Genomic DNA, 20705 nt, shown 5'->3' on the forward strand with positions numbered 1-20705 from the left:
TTTTAATATAATTGTGATGAGAGTAGTCTGTGTTCTGTTTAAACATACACAAAATGAAAGAAAGTTTTCATGACCATAAGTGCTGCATTCCTGAAAATGGAGTAGTATAACTTGTTTTTTTTTTTTGTTTGTTTGTTTTTTTTTATTAATACTTTAAGTATTTGAGTATATTGTGATCCAAGAGTTACTGTGTAATTGCTATGTAACATGGATTCACTAATAAGACTTGAGTTTCTGGTATAATGCCTGCCTGTTCCAGGGAATACTGTTCTGAATGCTAGCCACTTAGCTAAATTGTGAGACTTCGCAGCAGTTGTTGAAAATTCTGCAAAATAGAATAGCAGTAGAAGGAAAATCTTCAATGTGAAGGAACAGGATCTTTTGCCTTGAGAGAAACTGTCTTTCAGCTAAGGGTAAGGAGGATGCAGCCACTGACCATCATAGAAGAATTTTTAATTTGTACCATATTAAAACTTTGTATAATTTTAAGGTGTCATGTCCTATAATCCCCCTTCCATCCTGTTGTCCAGTAATTTAGTGCTGCCTGAAAGAGAGAGAGATGTGGTTTCTTACCTTAACAGGAACTGTGAAGTTATTACTGTCCTTTTAAGCGTCACTATGAAAAGTAAGATAAAAAAAAAAAAAAAAAAAAAAAAAACTTTATTTAGGAGGGGTCAGATACTACTTTTATTTTAGGTAGGAATCAGATGCTACACTTTTCAATAGGGCCAATTAATGTGCATTTTAGAAGCATTCAAAATATTCCAGGCATAAAAGTAAGATACGGTCTTAGCTTAGCTCTTAGTTCGACCGAGCTTAGCTTGGTTGAACTTCAGATGAAAATTCTACAGATGTTTGACTGCAAACCAAACAAGAAAAAGCTTGAAAGAGGAGTTGGTGAGGCTACTGCTTTTTGGAATGTTAGGATGAGTGAATGTTCTCATAAGCGAATAAAAGATGAAGTTCTTAGGTAGATCAGATGTGTTCATAAAATGGCAACAGTAATGTTTCTAAAGTATATTCTCTCCTTGGTACATCTTTTCAAGTTAATCTGTAATCTGTAACATTTTTTTTCTCTCCCCCAGTAATTTTTGAACTTGATTAAAAAAAAAAAAAAAAAAAAGTATCTCTTCATGTAAGCATGCTTCAAAGACTCTAGGAGGTTAATGAAAAATAATTCTGTTTTTTTTTTTTTTAAGTTACACCATCTGTGAGACTAATTTATATGAATGAGCTGAGTTCACATAAAACTTCATTGAGTACGGATATGAGTAGGGAACTTCAGGCTCTTCAGTAATTAAGGGAACTTTTATCAGCATGACTGACAGCTCTCATAGACTGTATTCTCTTGTATCTTTTCCCTTCAAAAAGGAAAGATGTATACTGTGTAGTGTTTTACAGCTTTGAACAAGGAGCAGCATGTACATAGATTAGATGGTGCATATCTAACATGCAGTGTTTTTGATGATCTTTAATTTGGGGGGGAGAGTTCTATAATCTTATTGTCCTCTGGTAAATCATTTTCCTGGGAAGAAAAAAGGACTTTATTCCTGAAGGAGAAACTTATGTTGCAACTGAGATGTTGAACCACAGTTGAGGTACTAAAGCTTTAGATGATTTTTTGAAGCACTAAGCCTGGTGGGTGAAGATGAAGAACTTAATGTGACTTGATACTCTGTGGGAAGTTAGTATAGAAAGTACAGGACCCGTTTGTTTTGCTTCCAGTGTGGTGTGCTGCTGGTGCGCGCGCTCTATCAGTTCAGATTTCTAAAGAGCTGATAGTGGTGGTGATGTAGTCTAGATACGATTCAAATTGCACAGCCCCAGACTTTGCTCCGTCTCTGGCCGTATTACGGCTAGAAACAGTGCTGAAGTTACTAGCTAGAGACAGATATTTGTAGCCTAGGTTTGAAAATACAGCACTTTTTTACAAAACAAATGACAAACTCAGCTAGTAATACTCCTTTGCTTTGCTGGATTTCAAAAAGCTTTGGTGATCTCTGTTTTGCTAAATTATATCATTCTTAATTTTGGAAACTCCAGTTGCATAAATGAATCTCTCGAAGAATTAATGTTGTAATTTTTCTAATATTCTCATCTTCATTTCCCCCAGCAGAGAACAGAGTTACAGAAGGCGTCATGAATAGGAGCTGAGTAATGGTTCACAGTGAAAAAAGTACAATCTGTTAAGTGTTGTTGTCTTACTTTGCTGCATTGCAAACAGTAACTGTGCTGATTTGGACAGGGAGGAAGTGAGAAACTTAGTCCTGCCAAGAAAACAAGGAATTATACCAGACTGAAAAAGACTTTATGTTTTTATTTTATTTCCTTACCTCAAGTAAGCTATGATTAAGTTTAAGAAGACTGAGATGAAACACACACTACAAAACACACCTGTTCCAGGCCGAGTGATTGCGTCCACCCTGCGAAGGACTAATCTTCTGTAGAAGAGAGGGGCATTGTGCACGCTACTTAGCAGCTGCCCATAGGTTTAGTCTGGGCCCTATGCTACCCTGAGGCCTAAAGATGCAATTACTTAGTTGTGTTTAATTTGGACACTCTGAATGAGGAGGAAAAATGTGAGGGTTGTACTGCAGTGCCGGGATGGTGTATGAAGAGTGTGAAACTGTGTGTGCTGTGTGCAGCAGCAGGAGAACATCAGGGGATGTTTGAGAACCTAATCTGCTGGGATCGTGTCTGAGTATTGCATAGGAAGGAGCATACTGTCCTACTGATACTGCAGTCTGCTTGATGCAGTCTTATTATATATAGTTTTGGGGATGACTTCCTGGAGTGAATTATCTCCAAAACCACAGGTGGAGTTTGTTTTTATAGGAAGCTATTTGGCTTGCTCTAAGAGAGAGCTCAGGAATGAATAGCATGTATGCAGCGAATGATGAAGAGACTGGATTATAGGAGTGAATTAGGAGCTAAGTTATTACTTGACAGTGCGGTCAGTTTATTGCTATCTTTTGCTGATATTTTTAAGTGTCTAGAGGTTCATTTTGTGAAGATATTTTTAAGGCTTGTTTAGGTCTCCAAGTTCTAAATATTGATGGCTAATGAACTATTTAATTTAATTATAGTGTCTGCCTTGTAAGGCAGTCTGTGACTCAGTGGTTCTACTTGCTATAGCAAGTATTACTTGGATTTTAAGGTTTGACTCTCTTGAAGGAGAAGCTTTGTTTCTCCTATGAGTCATATGTTACTTCAACAGAAGGGAAAGATCAGATGATACAAGAGGTTTCTTGGCAGAAAATTATAGCAGTTTCTTTTTCTTTTTTTTTTTTTTTTTTTTTTTCCTTTCTGATGAACTATCTTTAAAGGAGCTGCACGAACCATTTACCAAGATAAAGCAATCATGGAATAAAGTTTGGTTACTTACTCATTCCAAAGTCTATTTGAAAACAGGTGAGCTAGAGAGAAGTGTCATTCTGAGAGAGTACAAGATTCTAATTCATTTATGTAGTGTTGTAAGTATTCTTAAAACCTTTAATACCACTTTCTTTGGACTTCATGGATTTTAGTTTGCTTTATAGCTATAGGAATCAAGTTGCTTTTCCCTATCCTTGAATTATTATTTGATGATAAATCCTCTTGCTCTGGTAGGTTGCTTGGTAGGACATACCTACCAAGAAGTGAAGTGGAATATTGTACATTTTCATGCTATATTAAACTTGGCCACCATCTGTTAAGACAATTCTGTATTCTACTAGTAAATCTCCAGTTACAGCACTTTTTTTTCCCCTATATGTAAGAAGTCTTACTCTAGTTTTGTCTCAGAAATGGAAAGTCTTAGTTGTTATTGCCAAAGACATCTACTGTAGTGGAACTTGCCTAATGAATAATTGAGAAAAGGATGCTATTAAGATTTCCAGGGGAGAAGTACTTACATCTATTCTGTTTCAGAAATTGTATGAATACTTCTTTAAGGTAATCGTTACTGCTAAATAACATTTCCTCTGGAAAATGTGATTCCCTAACTCTGTTTTGGGAGTGCAGTGGTTGGGTAGGAACTGAACTTGCAATTATTATGCTATGGTACTTCAGTATAATTTTTATCTCACTTTCACTTTTTGAAAAAATGCTTTTGTAATTTTCTTCACTTCTTTGTAGTTCTAAGAATGAATATTGCTTTTGCTGTTGTCTAGTAGTCATTTAAATAATGCTGTATGTACTTTTCTGCCATCTCTGTGTATTTATTTCAGTGCAATGCGTGTGTTGCTGTCCAAGTTACCACGACCATGGATTGTTGATGAGAAAAAAGATGATGGTTATACTGCCTTGCATCTGGCAGCCCTCAATAATCATGTGGAAGTGGCTGAACTTTTGGTGCATCAGGTAGGGCTCTATTGTCAGGCGTATTTTGATTAACCATCTGATGTGAAAATAGTTTTCTTCTTGAAGCTTGCAATCTCAGTGCGGAAGCATTGAAGGACACGTGGTAAGCTCTAAAAGTTTAGCTTGCCTTTAATGCCATTACAATGGACTAATGGTGCAGAAGGACTCATTATTTGTTTGGATTCAACAGCTCAACATCTGTAGACTGAATAATTGAAATAGTTAATAAATTCTGCTCTAAAATGTCCAAAACAGGAATCATGTTCAGGGTCTTATTCAGTGCTCCAATACCTTGCCTGTAGATGAATTGCTGGGATGATTAACGAATGGTGCTTTGAATATCTTCCAGGGCAATGCTAACCTGGATATCCAGAATGTTAACCAGCAGACTGCTCTGCACCTTGCCGTTGAACGACAGCATACACAAATAGTTAGAGTAAGTATCTTATTTGCAATAAGCAGCTTGCATAATGGTACGTAGATATTTTGCAAACTTAAGGAAAAGGTTTAAGAACTTGTTACAGCCTTTGAATGTTTCTTTGATTAGTTTAGATCCATTCAGAAACCTTGCACAGAACATCGCTAGGCAATGCTAAGAAAATTCCAAAAAGTTTTTTATTTTTTTTTTCCCTACGTATCCATTATACTTTCCTCTCTGAGGTTCCCAGTTCCAGCATTGCTCCTCCTTGAGTAATGGAAATGTGTTCTATACATTGACTTAGCAGAGTCTTACGGGTCCTGTAATAAGAACTTCAAGTAGCAGTCCTCTTGCTTTACATATAATTATTCTTACTCCTAGATCTTGCAAACTCTAGCTAAATTAAACGTTTTTCACACATTTCACTACTTTTCAGTAGTTGCAGGTTTTGGACAATAGAAAGACTCCTTTAAAAAATAGCATTTTTCCCTCAGAGTACATCAAAAATTAGGTTTCTGCTGAAATAAAATCGACATTTGAAAAAGAGAAGTACCTCAGCTGAAGGCTGAACTTGGAGTCTGGAAATTATATTAAGATAAACTCAATTGTGAATACTAATAAGATAAAATAGCCCTTTTGGACCTTTTAGGATGTTCTAAACTATAGAATAAATGTTGGGGGGATTGTTTTTCTGTCTGATTTTTTTTTTGTTTGTTTTTTTGTTTTGAGATTTAAATTGAATTCCCATTCTTTCAGCTCTTAGTCCGTGCAGGTGCTAAACTGGATATTCAGGATAAAGACGGAGACACTCCCTTGCATGAAGCCCTGAGACACCACACACTGTCACAGCTCCGCCAGCTCCAAGACATGCAAGATGTGGGCAAGGTAGATACTGCTTGGGAGCCATCAAAGAACACAGTAAATAAAATGCATTTATTTATTCCTTTTTTCTCCTCTGTATATTTGTCTCTGTTAGTCTAGTTCATCTAGTTGCTGTACTGTTGAACTGTTTTTTGGCAGCCCAAATTTATTTACGCATTCCACATCAGGCGGCAGTGCATGCAAAAATTAAATTGTTACATGGTAAGTTTGCTAAAGAAAAATGTGAATTGTTTAGTTCAAAATATTTCTGCAACTCTGTCTTTCATTGTGAACATGTATGACTGCCGAAAAATCAAAAGCAGCTTTCGGAAAGAGAAATAAGCAGTAATACAGTACAGAACAAGCCTAAAATTATGTTTTCTAAGATTCAAAATTTTGCATGTCTTTATTCCTATCTTTAAACCGTTAGCTGTTTTTGTAACCTTCTGAAGGCTTCTTATGTAAAACTAAGCACTCTTAATCTTGTATCTTGATTGTTACATCTCTTTCTGATGGAGTTCATTTCAGAAATAGTGCTCTAGTTGGGAAAGAGTCAAGGAAGCTCCTAGTAATAAAGGCTGAAGAGTTGTATTAAAAAAAAATGCTCACATACCAAAAGCTGTGTGAATATTGTATGCAAAGGTGGAAAAAAAGCAAAAGAAGTAAAATCCAGGAATAAGTGGGATTGAGGAAGGTAAACATAGAATTTTTCTGTACGTATTAAAAATACGCAGTGGGTCAGACTTACTTTTTTTCTGATTTTTACTGTTGGTGACAATTTTTCCATTTCATTCAAAAGAAACTTTATTAAAAAGCCTTTGTTCAAAACCATATATCCAATGTATAACAAGTACATTTTTCTAAATTAACACTTAATTTCACCGAAATACATTGGACTAAAGATTAAAAAGATATTTAAAATATAATTGGCATATATAAGAAAATGCTTTTGTACTTTTAAATGAGAGGAAGAAAGCAGTCAATGCTCAATTGTGTTTCCATGATCTGAAATGGACTCTGTGAGAGATGGCCAAAATTATTTGTGTGCATATATTTAATTTTGACTCTTAATAAACAGGACATGAGTATGCCTCCTCAGATCCAGCATTTCAAAATGTTTTTCAATTGTCCATCTTACATTGCTGCCATCCAAAATGAAAAGGAAGAAGTTGTTTCAGGTTTTTCTTAATGCAAGAAAGTGTTTTTTCTACCACCTTTTCAGATTTTTATTTTTTGGTGTTTATGTTTCAAACATTAGATATTTTTACATTGTTTTTTCCTAGTTTCATTTGAACTGTACTCTTGATAAAATTTTGCAGAGATTTTTGTTTCTTGTTATATCTAGGTTTTTATTAAATTCTAATAAAATCTAAACTAAATGTGTAAATTTTTATCTCTGAAAACCTAAAAATGGTCAAAGATTTTTAAAAATGGTGATCAGCCAGTACCTACTATTTTAGTTTGATCAAACTACTGATGATTTTTTTCCCCACTGTGTTTCACTGCATAGCTAACAAGTATTTGGGAAGATTGGTGTGGAGGAGGTCTGTGCTTTCATTCAAAAGGTCAAAACTTGTTTATTTTAACTTTATGTGGCAGCAAAATAAGATGAAAACAATTTCCGTATGTCAAGTCTGGCTAAGACATACCTGAAAACTTTCAAATCATCAACATGTTGGACTATACTGAAAATGTAGATTGGTGGAAAATAGTAAGCGAGAACAGTATTTATATCTAGCTTCACTTAAAGAAAGCTAATGTAAAACGATAAATTGTAATACAAGAAAAACAACAAACATTTTCTGTTCTGCTGAAAACTAGATTTTACCAGTGAACAATTTTAATAGGAAGCCACCTTTTGTCTTCAAGATTTTGGACCAAATGTGGGCTGCTAAGTTATGTGCAGCTCAGCTATCTGAAGCTTTAAAGCTATCCAAAGAGACATTTATAATTTGTCTTGTCTAGTGTTAAAAATACAGGAGATGAATGATAGTGGTTAAATAGAGTAAATATTAAGAGATGAATAACTTAGTCTGGGGAGCAATAAAGCTTTCTTTTTGTGAATATGCTGACTATTAAGTTAAATAGATAGAATCTGCATTTTTTGAATCACAGAAGCACAGAATAGTTGAGGTTGGAAGAGACCTCTGGAGATCATCTAGTCCAACCCCCCTGCTCAAGCAGGGTCACCTGAAGCACGTTGCACAGGATCACATCGAGACGGGCCTTGAATGTCTCCAGAGAAGGAGACTCACAACCTCTCTGGGCAGCCTGTTTCAGAGCTCTGTCACTCTCACATTCAGGAAGTTTTTCCTCATGTTCAGGTGGAACTTCCTGCATTTTGGTTTGTGCCTGTTGCCTCCTGTCCTGTTGCTGGGTACCACTGAAAAGAGTCTGGCCCCATTCTCTTGACACTCTGCCATAAGATATTTATATACATTGATAAGATCCTTTCTCAGTCTTCTCTTCTCCAGACTGAACAGGCCCAGCTCTCGCAATCTTTCCTCATAGGAGAGATGCTTCAGTCCCCTAATCATCTTCATAGCCCTGCGCTGAACTCTCTGGTAGCTCCATGTCTCTTTTGTCCTGGGGAGCCCAGAACTGGACACAGTCCTCAAGATGAGGCCTCCCCAGGGCTGAGCAGAGGGGCAGGATCACCTCCCTCGACCTGCTGGCAACACTCTTCCTAATGCACCCCAGAATACTGTGAATCCTTGGTCTAGAACCAGTCTAAACCTAGTCTAGGTGAATAATTGCTAGGCTATATTGATGGGCCTTCTCTCTTCGTCTTTCTAGCTGACCCTGTGAGTCTCATCCTTTTTTACAGTAGTATCTATAAAAGGGTGATAGGGCAGGAGGACAGATATGTGAGTTTAAGCCCTCCAAGCAGAGAAGACAACGGAAATAATCTTTTTCTTGGCCAGCTGCTTTATTCACTAGATTACTAAATATTAATGTACATTTATGTCAGCCTAACTATGTTTTCTGTTCAAGTGTGATGGTGGTTGCATTTTTTAAGTGAACTCTGTGATGTTAGTATGTATCAGGTGTATTCTAAGTATACCCTGGGACAGTGCCATTTAAAACTCTTACGTAGAAGGGCAGCCACTTTACAAATGTGTGTAGGTGTACAGAAGATAGAATGCTTCAGTAGCTGAACTATTCCTTACAGAACTTTGTAGCTTTTTAAAGAATTTTAAATCTTTAAAGTAAATTTGAATTTAGCTGCTTAGAAAATTAAGCAGCTGTGTGGTAGTTTTGATGTTAGATGCAGAGATGCTTTCTTTGGCTTACAGATTTGTGTTTGTTTACATGTGTGTGTGCATGTCAAGTAGTTTTCCTTTGGCCAGGCTTTATTTAACTGTTTTGAAAGTCTCTGAAGTTACTTACATATTTGTTTTCTTTCAGTTAATAATGGGACTTGGCACTCAGGGAGCAGAGAAGAAGAGTGCAGCATCTATTGCCTGCTTCCTGGCAGCAAACGGAGCTGACCTCAGCATTCGTAATAAGAAGGGTCAGTCTCCTCTTGATCTCTGCCCTGATCCTAGCCTCTGCAAAGCATTGGCTAAATGTCACAAAGAAAAAGTCAGGTTTGTATATTAATAGAACGTGTAGTTTCCAAATCTCTGCTTTCTGTAGATTAATTGATGTGTTAAAAACATAGTGCTTTTATTAGGAATGTGTTAAAAATATATAAACTTGTTGTAGACTTTCAGTAAGTTCTTTATATTCTGTGGTATGTTGAATGATATTTACGAATACATTAGTTGAAACTTATGGAAGTCTTACCAGGTAAGAATTTCATACACTGACTGAAGTTCCAACTGTATCTTTCCAGGGTGGTAATTCTGTTTCCTAGGCAGATCTTGTTCTTCTTTCTAATAGGTAGCAGCCCAGGGTGAATTACACTCCAGCCATGTGGCAGCTGACTCTATACGGGGCCTACTTACTGTTCTCACTCCCCTCCTGTGATGAGAATTTGCTGCAGACACTGTACTGATGTGATGGCCCGGCCATGATTCTCTGGGAAAACTTGGGCTTGTAGTCTAGGAAATACAACTATCTAGTCAGGCTTGAGGAATTGCATTGTAATAGAGAGGATGGAAGACTTGTTTTGTTTGGGAATAGTTGCTGTGCAAGGGAAATGTTGAGAGATTGGGAGTGGTTAAGAGAAGACTGAATAAATTTAGGGTTCAATAGCTTTGAAATGGCTCTAGCTAAGTAGAAGCAGGTTACAGCAATTTTGGGGGAGTTAGATTGGGTGGGACCAAGGTGGATATTTTTATGGAGCTTAGTATACAAGGCTTTTGAGGAGTAGGGAAGTAAGCAGTGCTGATTATTACATTGGGTTAGGGTGGATGTTGCAGTACCAGGGATTTAGAAGCAGAGCGAAGAGTGTACAGGTGGGTGGAGCATGAGAAAGTGGCAGTGTGCAGCCTGAGATTGGTAGACCTTCAAACCATCCCAGAAAAGGGGTGTGTGCTGAGGGGAATCACTGTAAGAATAATTAAGTATTGGAAGAGGTTGCCAAAATAGGTTGTGGAATCTTTGTCCCTGAAGGTTTTGAAGACCAGCATGGGAAAAGCCCTGAGTAACCTGAATTCAGTGCTGACCTTGCTTTGAGCAGGTGACCTCCTGTGTCCCTGCCAACAGGAATGATTATATGATTCTAGAAAGAGGAGAGTGTTGGCCTAAAGACCCAAAAGTGCTGCTCTAGAAATTACAGTGATTTCAGTGAAATGTCATGTTATCAAATGCCTGTAGTGTGGTAAGTTTCAGCTTGCTACTTGTTCTAATTGCATTATTGGCTTACATGTGTCTTGTTGGAAGTACATTTTCAATTTCCATACTCTGATTTTTAAACAGAAATTAACAAACTGTCATGAAGAGAGACTCTTTGTTGATGCTGCCCTGGTTTGTGAAGTGTTTTTCTTCAGTCTTTTTGCCTGTCTCAGACAGATCATTTGCACAGCTTTAGTGCTTCTTTTTCTCCCCACCTTTTATGGCCTTGCGAGAGTTGTAGGGGATGAACTTACTATTTTTGAACATGTGCTCCCTCTGCTGGGTGAGCAGCAGCCAAGGACAAAGATCCAATGTGAATTCACTTTGGGATTTGGGGGGTTATTTTACAAGCTTGCCTTTTTCTAAGTAATTGAAGCATATTCAAGATTTGTTAAGTTGTGCAGTTCTGAATGTAAAAGCTATGTCTCTATTAGTATGTAAACTTCTAAGGGAAAGAAGCTTTTTTTTTTTTTCTTTTAATACTGACAGACTGCTGTTCTAATTTAATTGTATAGCCTATTTCTGTAGAATCTTATCTGCACATGAGAGCTTGAACATTGGTGTCAATTGTATATTTGGGAAAATGCAGTTGGAAGTGTTTTATGATGATATACTGATGCTTGAATGCACAAAAAGATAGATAGACATAAGCAACAAATTGATGTGCAGCATGATTTAAAGAAGGTTCTTAGAAATATAAGTCACAAATATGCTGAGTGAAGTCTGACTACAAAGTTTCTTTGTAGTGGTCAGGTTGGTTCCCGAAGTCCATCTATGATCAACAATGATTCTGAAACCTTAGAAGAATGTATGGTGTGTTCAGACATGAAGAGAGATACTTTGTTTGGCCCATGTGGACATATTGCTACCTGTTCACTGTGCTCCCCACGAGTGAAAAAATGCCTTATCTGTAAAGAACAAGTTCAGTCTAGGACAAAGGTAAAAACTTTCAAAGCTTCTTGTTTGCTTTCTGTTTTTAATGTTAATTAAAAGAAGAGGTCACAGAAAAGTATTCTGCCTTACAAGTCTCTCACTGAATGTGGTTAATATTTAATCTTAGCTGATATCTTGTCTCAACGCTGCATGTTGCGATTTTCTGTTTACCTGTTCTTGGGTGCTACCACTCCCTTTTCCCCCATCATATCCTTATTGCTCAGATTGTTAGAGATCCTAAAACAGCCACTTGGTGGTGTTGTATTTGGATAATATGTCTTGTTTCTGTTTTGGGTTTTTTTTCCTCCAGATGTATTTTTTTCCATATTGAGGTAGATTGCTGCTATTTCTGAAGTATAATTTATATTAGTAATACTCAGTTTTTCTGAGTTCTTTAACTCTTTATGACTACTTTGGAAGATGATTTGTCTTATAAATTGAATTAATTGATATATGCTTGTTTTTCAAGATCATCATTATTTTCAGCTCTCACTTTCTTCAGAATTATGAATTTTACTATGCTATGAAGGAGTAATGTTTTACTCCTTCGTAGGAGTAAAATTACATTCATAGGAGTAAGCTCCTTCAGAGTATCAAACGTTTATGCCTTATTTTGGTGACCTAACCCAACTTTCTCAAATGTTTCGTGAGCAGTCTGGATGCAGCTCCATTGCTTTTCTGTTTGAGTATTTTTTTATTCCCAACAGTCACCAGGTCTTGTTCTTTTGATGCTTTTTTGCTGTTAAAAGTATCTCATACTATACGTGTTGATCTGTGTAAAACACATTCTGTTCCTTTTATTCTTAGCCAAAATCATTTGGCTAGTCCAGCTTTGTGTTTCTATCCCTACCTTAGAGTAAATGTACAAATTGTAAATATACATTTGTATCATTTTTACTCTCTGCTTTTATTCTTTCTTATGTCTTAAACTGTTATTCTTTCTTACTCTATCATGCATATCTTTCAAAGACCAAATTTTGACACGGTAACACAGAGAAACACACACTTTCTCTAGATTCCCAATAATCAGTAGAAAGGTTTTGCCATAGGGTGATTCAGAGCAGAGCATTTGTAGAAGTCAGTGACAACTCCTTTATATTGTATTTTGAGGTAATAAATGAGCTAATATTGCACTAATATCTTGTATAATTTTTAGCTTCTTAAAGTCTATATGCCTTGTTAATAGCGTGAATAACCAAATTAATGTAGAGAAGAAGAGAGAAAGTTTTCTTACATACATTTGTTCTTTACAGATTGAAGAATGTGTAGTGTGTTCAGACAAAAAGGCAGCAGTACTCTTCCAACCTTGTGGTCATATGTGTGCTTGTGAGAGTAAGTAGACTTGACAGGAGTTTTTTTTCAAAATAATCTTGAAACAATACTTTAATTAAAAAATTTCCGAGAGATTGTTAATAGTCTGACTTCAAGTCCAATTTACTTGTTGTGAGTTTGGTGTCAAAAATTTTGGCATTATTTGGTGTGCTGCTAAAGAAATATTTGGAGGATAATTACATACCTGTAATAGTTTAAAAATTCAGGTTTCTCCACCTGAATTATGAAATTTTGATTAGGTTTCCTCAGATTATAAAGTCTACTGCGTGCATTTAAAACTTACGCAATCACTTGAGTTTATTTTTATTGCTTTGTTACAGCTTTTGGGGGACATTCAGAGGTGTAAATGGAATTTTTAAGGGACATTTTAAATATTTTAATTTACTTCTTTACTGATCTACAGATTTGCACAAGGGCTATAATTGTTGTCTGAAAGAGATGTGATAGATCTTTGCAGAGAGCAGCTGTTATGATTTAGTCTGGTTTGTCTTGTGTAGGAATAGGTGGAAAAAAAAAGACATAGGAGATTTCGAGACCTTTTCTCTTCTGAGAGTAAGTTGGTGAGAATGCAGCAGTCACCTTGTCACCAGAAATTTCAGAACTTTGTGAAAGGGTCATTTGCTTGGATAAGAGCGGTGTTTGTTGCTTAGGAGCTACATGAGAAGGAAGGAAAGTAGTCCTTACTATAAGTAATGCTTACTTGATCTTGCTAAAGAAATATGGTTTCTTTCTCTGTTCTGGCTGAGAGTTCTGGCATTGAATCATTCCCTTTGCAGCTATCCTGGTGTGGAGTCTTTCACTGTCTGCACCTGAAAGATCATGAGAAGTTTTTTGATTAGTTTCTTGGGAAGAGGACAGCAAAAAGATTAATCAATGTGGTGAAAGATTTCAGAAATGAAACACACTACTGAATCTAATCTACTGAATCTATCAGGGAAGACAAAATGTTCTACAGTGTAAATGGTTTCTTTCCAGATTGTCTTCTGGGGATCCTGAGTAAAGATCATGAGAGAGAGTCCTCAAATTTGTGCAGTGTACAGCAACTACTATACTGATTCCCAGTAACCTTCTTCAGCAATTATGAGATACCATCACTTGCCTTTTGTAGAAGAGTTCTAGCATTCTTTCTGGGATGATATCGAAGGATATGGGTTTACCCTTCTAAGGGTAGGCAGCAGCACCTGTTTGGCCCTAGATACTAGTACAGTAAGTGAGATCCTTAGTTATGAAGGAGGAAAGCAGGTGATCAAGACATTCTGAATTTGGTTTAACTTCTGTAATCTTTGTGGAATAGACATTTGTTCGGAGAGAGAAGAACATGTTAATTTGAAACATCTTTCCTTTTTTTAAAAAACAGAGCAAAAACAGAATAGGCTTACTGTAAAACCAAAACAAGACTTTGTTTGCAGATGTGACTTGAAAATGAATGCAAATAGTTGTTTTGTATTGTATTTATTATGCCTTTGCTGTATAATTACTGTGAAAAGAATATACATTAAGAATAAACATTAAAAATTAAAAAAAAAATAGAACAGCAGGATTCTGAGTTGATCTGTTTCTGTCTTCTCAGATTGTGCAAGCTTGATGAAGAAGTGTGTGCAGTGTCGGGCAGTGGTTGAGCGGAGAGTGCCTTTCATAATGTGCTGCGGAGGGAAAGGTACAGAAGATACCACTGATGATATTTGTGAGTGACTCCAAAAGCTATACTCTTTCTCCTATCCCCACCAGCTTTGTATTTCAACTTCTTTTCATTCTTACTCTTTGAAACAACCTAAATCTCATCCCTTCTTGGAAGAAAAGTTTAATGGAAACAATGTTAAGCCTGGCTCCTGTTTGCTGTGAGTGCTACTTGCTGGGTGGGTAGCAGCAGATGCTTACGGTATCACGAGCCAAGGTATTAAATGACTACTTCCACCCTCCAAAGTAGAAGCTGAGACATAAATGATTTCATGGCAACTTGGTGTTGTGTGAATCAAAAACTGAAGATTGCCAGTAACTCTGCAAATTAACAAATTTATTTATTTAAATTCTGGAACTCCCTGACTAATAAAGGAATTGTAAATATTCTGCATGTAGGATAGAACTGAACAAGTAACCTTCATGATAGTGTTAAGTTTCCTGCTTTGCATAGTTCTTAAATATCTTCTAATTTTTCTGAATAATATTTGTGAATTATTTATATCAACTGTGTTTGTGTAGTATGTAGTGCTGGATTTGAGTTTTATTTGAATCAGAATAATAGGTGTCATTCTTGTCACACTGTTCCTAAATAGATAAATGTACTTCTTAAAATAAACTTTTTAATAATTGCATTAGAGAGAGAAATTTGCACTTTGAAGTACTTTCCAACTTTTCTTTGTTTCTTATAGTCACATTGGTTACAAATACAGAACTGTCAATCTGAGTTTGTACAGCAGTTTGAACAAACTTATTCCATGATACTCCATGATAGTTTTGATCATCGAATAGAATCAGCTGTGTGAATGAAAAGTATTTTCACAGCTTCAAAGGCATTGCCTTTATTTTTTGTACATGCAAAAAAAATTTAGCAGAGAAACTTCACTGACAAATAAGAGCTCCGAGAAGATTAAGGGGCTGCAGGCATTTTTAGCATTATTGCAGAGGAGATGTTTGTCAAATGGTGTTGCCACTAGACTCAGAAGTGCTTTAGTTTAGGAATTGACGTGCAGTGAGTTTGCAGTGAGTAATGAATTTAATTAGGTTATCAGATATGTTTGAAGAACATTACTTCAGATAATTGAAAAATTGTTTGTAAACTGGAAATAATTATTCCTGTTTCATTAGGTGATGCATAGTGATGCATCTTTTTTGTCTCTAAATTACAGCGAGCGGAAACATTCCGGTTTTACAGAAGGATAAAGACAACACCAATGTTAATGCAGATGTACAGAAGTTGCAGCAACAGTTACAAGACATCAAGGAACAGGTAAAAGTGCTAGGTGTATCTTATGGATCACTAAAATAATTGAAAAAAAAAAACAATACATCTTCTGTGATTTAAAGCAGAATGACATGTTGAAGTGCCCCAGTTCTTAAATTTTAGTCAAATAACCAACCATAACAACTGGCCATGGTTTATAATCCATGTATTAGAATGTTTGTGTTGGTGTAATTAGAAAAGGGTACTGAGTCCTATTAAATATTCTCTGCCTATTTAGCATAACTGACTGTATAGCTAGAGCAGAAGCTGTTTTCACAGAACACTAATAAAAGTGGATATTCTCCATGGTATTTATCTTCTTGAATCTGTACTTGTCTGTTCATGAATTGCCTTTGAACAATAGCTGGTGGTTAGCTGTAGTATGCAGACTCCAGTTTATGGCAGTCTTTCAAGCAGTTGTGTGTGGTTGCGAAATGAAATCTGCTGGGTGTGAAGTACTGCATGTGTAATCTGCAAAAAATTGGAATATAAATATAAAGGTTTGTCTTTTGTAATTATGCATAGTGTTTGCAGGAGGAAGTCTGTTGAAGCTGACTATAGACTTTACTTTTAATTAATTTTACATGCAATTTAGAACCTCAGTAATAATGCTTCAGATAACTGACAGTCAGCTGTTTAGATTTGTTACGGCTATAAATACAGTTCACTTCAAATGGCTTAAATAATTATCTACATGTGGGACTTTCCTGTGGTAAATTACTAAAATTTGTTGTTGTTTTTCCTACTGAACAAACAAGAATTTACTTTTGAGATCTTTCGGCAGTAAAGGACCTGGAGTATCTGACTACTATATGAACTTACTTTCTTAGAAGAGAACCCTGATAATGTAATCTTTGGCTTCCTTATATCTAATGTAATTGGAAAAAATTGTTTTCATAAATACAGAAGAGAGTGAAGCTTTTTTATTAGCTCTCTCTATCTCTTGTAGACTTAAAGCAGTCAGTAATGCTTCAGTAACAGCAGCATTGCATCTAGTCCTGACACTTGTTGCTCTCAGCAGTACACGTGCATGAAAGTTAAGACTGAATTGTTTAGATCACCCATTTTAGGTGATATGACAGGCCCATATCTGTAAACACCTTAAATTTGAGAGCTGATCTGCTGACCAATTTTAACCTTGGTGGCATGTCTGTGAAGAACTGCTCCTGTCATACAGATCGTTGGCTAAAACTCTAGTAGTAGTAGAAATCCAAATACCCAGTTCAAAGCAGATTACTGCCTAGTTTGTGTCTGTAAAAGGACATGAACATTAAAAATTCTTACTTGAATCTTTCTCACTGGTAACACTTAGAGTTACTAGATTTTTGTGACTTTTTAAATCTTCTGTTTAGCTTCTGTTCTATTTTTAAACATCACTGGGTGAAAAGAATAAGCTTCTCTGTTGACTGTTAAGCTGTCTGTTTCTGCACTAAAATGATACAAGCAAAACATGCAAAATGAATGCTTAAATCCATGTGCTCTATAATGTACAATTAAATGTGTTAAAATATTTCTGATTATTTTATAGATTTACAAAAGATCTGAATTCAATTTCAATCTGCTAATACTCTTTTATGAATATTATTTCACATCATGAGGATGTGAGAGGACAACTACTTAATTTTACAGTTTTTTCTCTGTGAATACATGTTATCTCAGTTTTTTTTCAGTTCTCATAAGTTACTCTCTTTTATTCCGAACAGTCTTCTGTTATGTTTTGGGGATTTATTTTCCCATTTGTTAGTAAGAAGCTTTCTAATAGGAGAAAGTTATGCTGTGATAGTGAGAAGAGAATAATTGTTTTAATACTGTCATTTTCTATTTGTAATATTTTGTGATTTTGAGATTTACAATGTGTATAGGGACTTTTAGTCTATTATTCTGCATTGAAATGCTTTTCTATTCAATATTTTATTTGAAATCAGCATAAAACTGAAGGTTGTTCAACATTTATTTGATCAGAAAGAAGTTCTGATTCTTGAGTACATCTTGACTTGAGACTTTTTGCTCAGTGTCTTCTACTTACTCATACTTGTGAGAGGGCTAATGAGTGGCAAGTTGGATTTGATAACAAAAAAATAAAAATTATTCACCTATATCCTTAAATTTGTTCTTAAAGTTATACAGAAAATTCCATTTTAATCATATATTCCTTTGATTAGTGCGTTAACAGTTCACTTTTCAAGTTACATTGATATTTTTGTACTTAAAATTCATTTATTCTCTTTCAGCAGGTATAACCCTATGTTTCAACTCATACCTTCAGTGATAATCTAATATGTTAGTGCAGCAAGCTTTTAAAACCATTTCTGATGCCGAGCAGAAGTGATGCGTGATGTCAACAGAATCTCCCACATCTGATGACCACACCATTCTTCAGGGATTCCCTTAATGTGAACCCTTTTGACTGTAATTGCAATACCTTCACCCCATTTCATACATATTCACCATCATCTGTCTGATATCTTTATGTATGTTCCTTCACCATACTTGCATCATTTTCTTCCTGCTTAAAAATAAATTTATTTTGTCACTGTGCACCTGTATATTGTTGGAGAAAATGTTTTTAGCAATAAGGAATTCATTTCTCAAGCATTTTAAAACATCTTACTGGTAATTAAAAAAAAAAATATATTTGAAATATCAAGCCCAATTGTAATTAAAAATATGATGAGCACCTTTTCAGGCTATTTTTTACTTATCCATAGAGATAATACTCCCATATAACAGACATGGTGCCTTTTTATATCGTTTATTTCCCTTCAAAAGATGGTAGTCAAATGTTTAATGCAGATAAAGGATAAGAAATCTAAGATGTGGTTTTAGGCAGAGAACAGTCTAGCAAATTAACAATACAGTGGAAATATATATTGCTTGTTTCATGCTGCTTTGGCAAAAGTTAGGTGTAAGATATGTAAAGAACTTTCTTCCACTGTAAAAGTGCATATAAACTAATTATTAAGTAATAAATATTCTTTAACAATTGGATGAAACTCTAACATTTGGGCTTGCATCTGTCTGGAGAAACTACTGAGCTAATCAAAAAAGTCCTTGTCACGATAGAGCTGCATAGCAATCAGGAAGTTCCTGCCAACTGAATTCTCCTACTGTATGACATAAATGTTTAAAAAAAAGTATCATACTAAGAAATAAAATTAATACATTTTAAGTATTTTCCATTTATATTAATCAGGAAAAATCTGAACTATTTGCTAATACCACATGCAATTGCAGAAAAGATCTAGAAATTTGATTGTAATTCTGTATTTCATTGCATGAAATTATCAGCAGTCATGTGCCTTGAGTAGATTTTTTGAGTCTCATCATGAGTGTGTTCATTTTCAAATGATGGTGTGGCATTTTAGAGAGAAACAGACTCTTGTAACTTCAATAATTGTAATATTATATTTAGACACAAATCATTTAAGCTGAGAACATAGAATAAGGTCTAAAATTTTTTTCTCCAAAGATAAGATTTGGGTTTACTTTGTCAGTCCTTTGTCAAGGGACGTCATGTCAATACTGTTAGGTTATAGACATGTGTCATCAGATATCTGTGTATTAATGGAAAATTCATAGATACTTTGTTAATTTTTCAAAGACTGTAAGTCACTGGAGGAAGCATACCCATAATTTTACCATTGAGATACGTAGTCAAAGATTTGATGTGAATGAAAAATAGACTCCACTGATTGACAGTCAGTCTTGCAAATTTTTAGGTATTGAGAATGTTTTAGTTTGATACTGTGGAAATTTTGACAAAGCTGGAACATAGTGTTTCTGTGAAAAGAAATTTTTGAATGTGAATTGACATAAGGCTTTATCTGGAAGTATTACTTCTCTGCTAGCCCATTATACTGATTTCCTGCAGATTAATGTAGGTATTTGGCCAAATTCCATTGAGTTTAAATGGTAAAATTGTTCTGTCTTAAACTAAGCTAACTACCCTATGAAGTAATATCTACTGATTACATAAAAAGATTGTCCTAAAGCTATATTGGGTAGGGTTTCTCCTATGGATCTCTCTCTCTAACTGAAGTAACACCCTAACTTTTAGTATGGAAACAAGTCACAGGTGCAAGGTGGTGATAAAATGAATTTGTGTTTGAAATACCGGCCCTGTTAATATTTCATGTCATGAGATTAACATTCATAAATGTTAGACATGAGTAGTGCCTCAAATCTGAGGACACTGTAGATTGGATTTGTTGGACTATTGAATAGTCTAACAACTGATTGTATGTTCATTTACTAACATTTAATAAACTTGTTATAAATAAAATTCTTATATAAGGTATGGCTGCAATATGTTCATGGTGAAGGAACATACCTTATAAAACCTGCAGTTTATGGGTGTGACAAAAGGTGAAGGACATTGTTCCTTAACGGTTTGCTACAAAATGAACTGTTTAAGAGCTTTAGGAGATCTTTCTTGGGCATTGGCTATCACTTTAATGTCCAGCAATGAAAATTGATTTTAAAAGTTTGCTGTGCTACTATGATGATCAAAGAACACAGATTAAGTTGTTCTTCGTTTGAAATGAAGTATTCTGTTGGTTGGAAATCTAGATTACTTTCATGAACAAAACCTGAAACATACACTATACCAGTACTGAGTTTTTGCATGTAGTACTGATTGTACAGCATTTATATTTATGCTTGCGTTTGATACTTGGTGTTTAAAGGTAGGTATGTGAATGGCTTGATAGTCTTAAGAAGTTAGTAAATAATTCAAATGAGCATTGCGCAACATAAAAGTTTGTGTTGTATTTTTTCACTCACAGATTACATATTGAAAAGGGAGATATTGAATAGTATCTTAGCATTGCAAACAAGTGATGCTATTGAATTTGTGATATCAATAGCCTTATTTAAAAGGATTGCATTTGGAAAAAACTACATAGGTTTTCTCAAGATGGAGGAACCCAGATAGAAACTTCTGTTAGCTAAAAATGTGATTTAAAAGAAAGTTGTTTTCAGGTTATGGAATATATGCTCAGCAGCTTGGTTACTCTAAGAAAATGATCCATTATGCTTAGGATGGCGTATTTACTGCTATTTTTCAGTGATTTATTAGATTAGTAGTACTGCATATTC

General features: G+C 35.3%; 1 protein-coding gene across 3 annotated transcripts in view; it reads left to right on the plus strand.

Annotated features, from left to right (window-relative positions):
* MIB1 (MIB E3 ubiquitin protein ligase 1) overlaps window positions 1-20705 on the plus strand; it is a 74814-nt gene that overhangs the window by 48406 nt on the left and 5703 nt on the right. Inside the window, exons 13-21 of one of the 3 annotated variants that reach the window (XM_062570216.1) lie at window positions 4209-4341; window positions 4691-4777; window positions 5516-5677; window positions 9029-9210; window positions 11149-11341; window positions 12589-12667; window positions 14238-14351; window positions 15514-15614; window positions 17840-18088. In XM_062570216.1, coding sequence (XP_062426200.1) covers window positions 4209-4341; window positions 4691-4777; window positions 5516-5677; window positions 9029-9210; window positions 11149-11341; window positions 12589-12667; window positions 14238-14351; window positions 15514-15614; window positions 17840-17848 — 1060 coding nt within the window. In that variant the 3' untranslated portion in view covers window positions 17849-18088. Of the gene's footprint in view, window positions 1-4208; window positions 4342-4690; window positions 4778-5515; window positions 5678-9028; window positions 9211-11148; window positions 11342-12588; window positions 12668-14237; window positions 14352-15513; window positions 15615-17839; window positions 18089-20705 lie in introns of those variants that run through there. The other 2 variants (XM_062570214.1, XM_062570215.1) reach the window with 2 other exon arrangements.

The sequence above is a fragment of the Rhea pennata genome, chromosome 2 (genome assembly GCF_028389875.1).
Source record: "Rhea pennata isolate bPtePen1 chromosome 2, bPtePen1.pri, whole genome shotgun sequence".
NCBI classification, from domain to species: domain Eukaryota; kingdom Metazoa; phylum Chordata; class Aves; order Rheiformes; family Rheidae; genus Rhea; species Rhea pennata.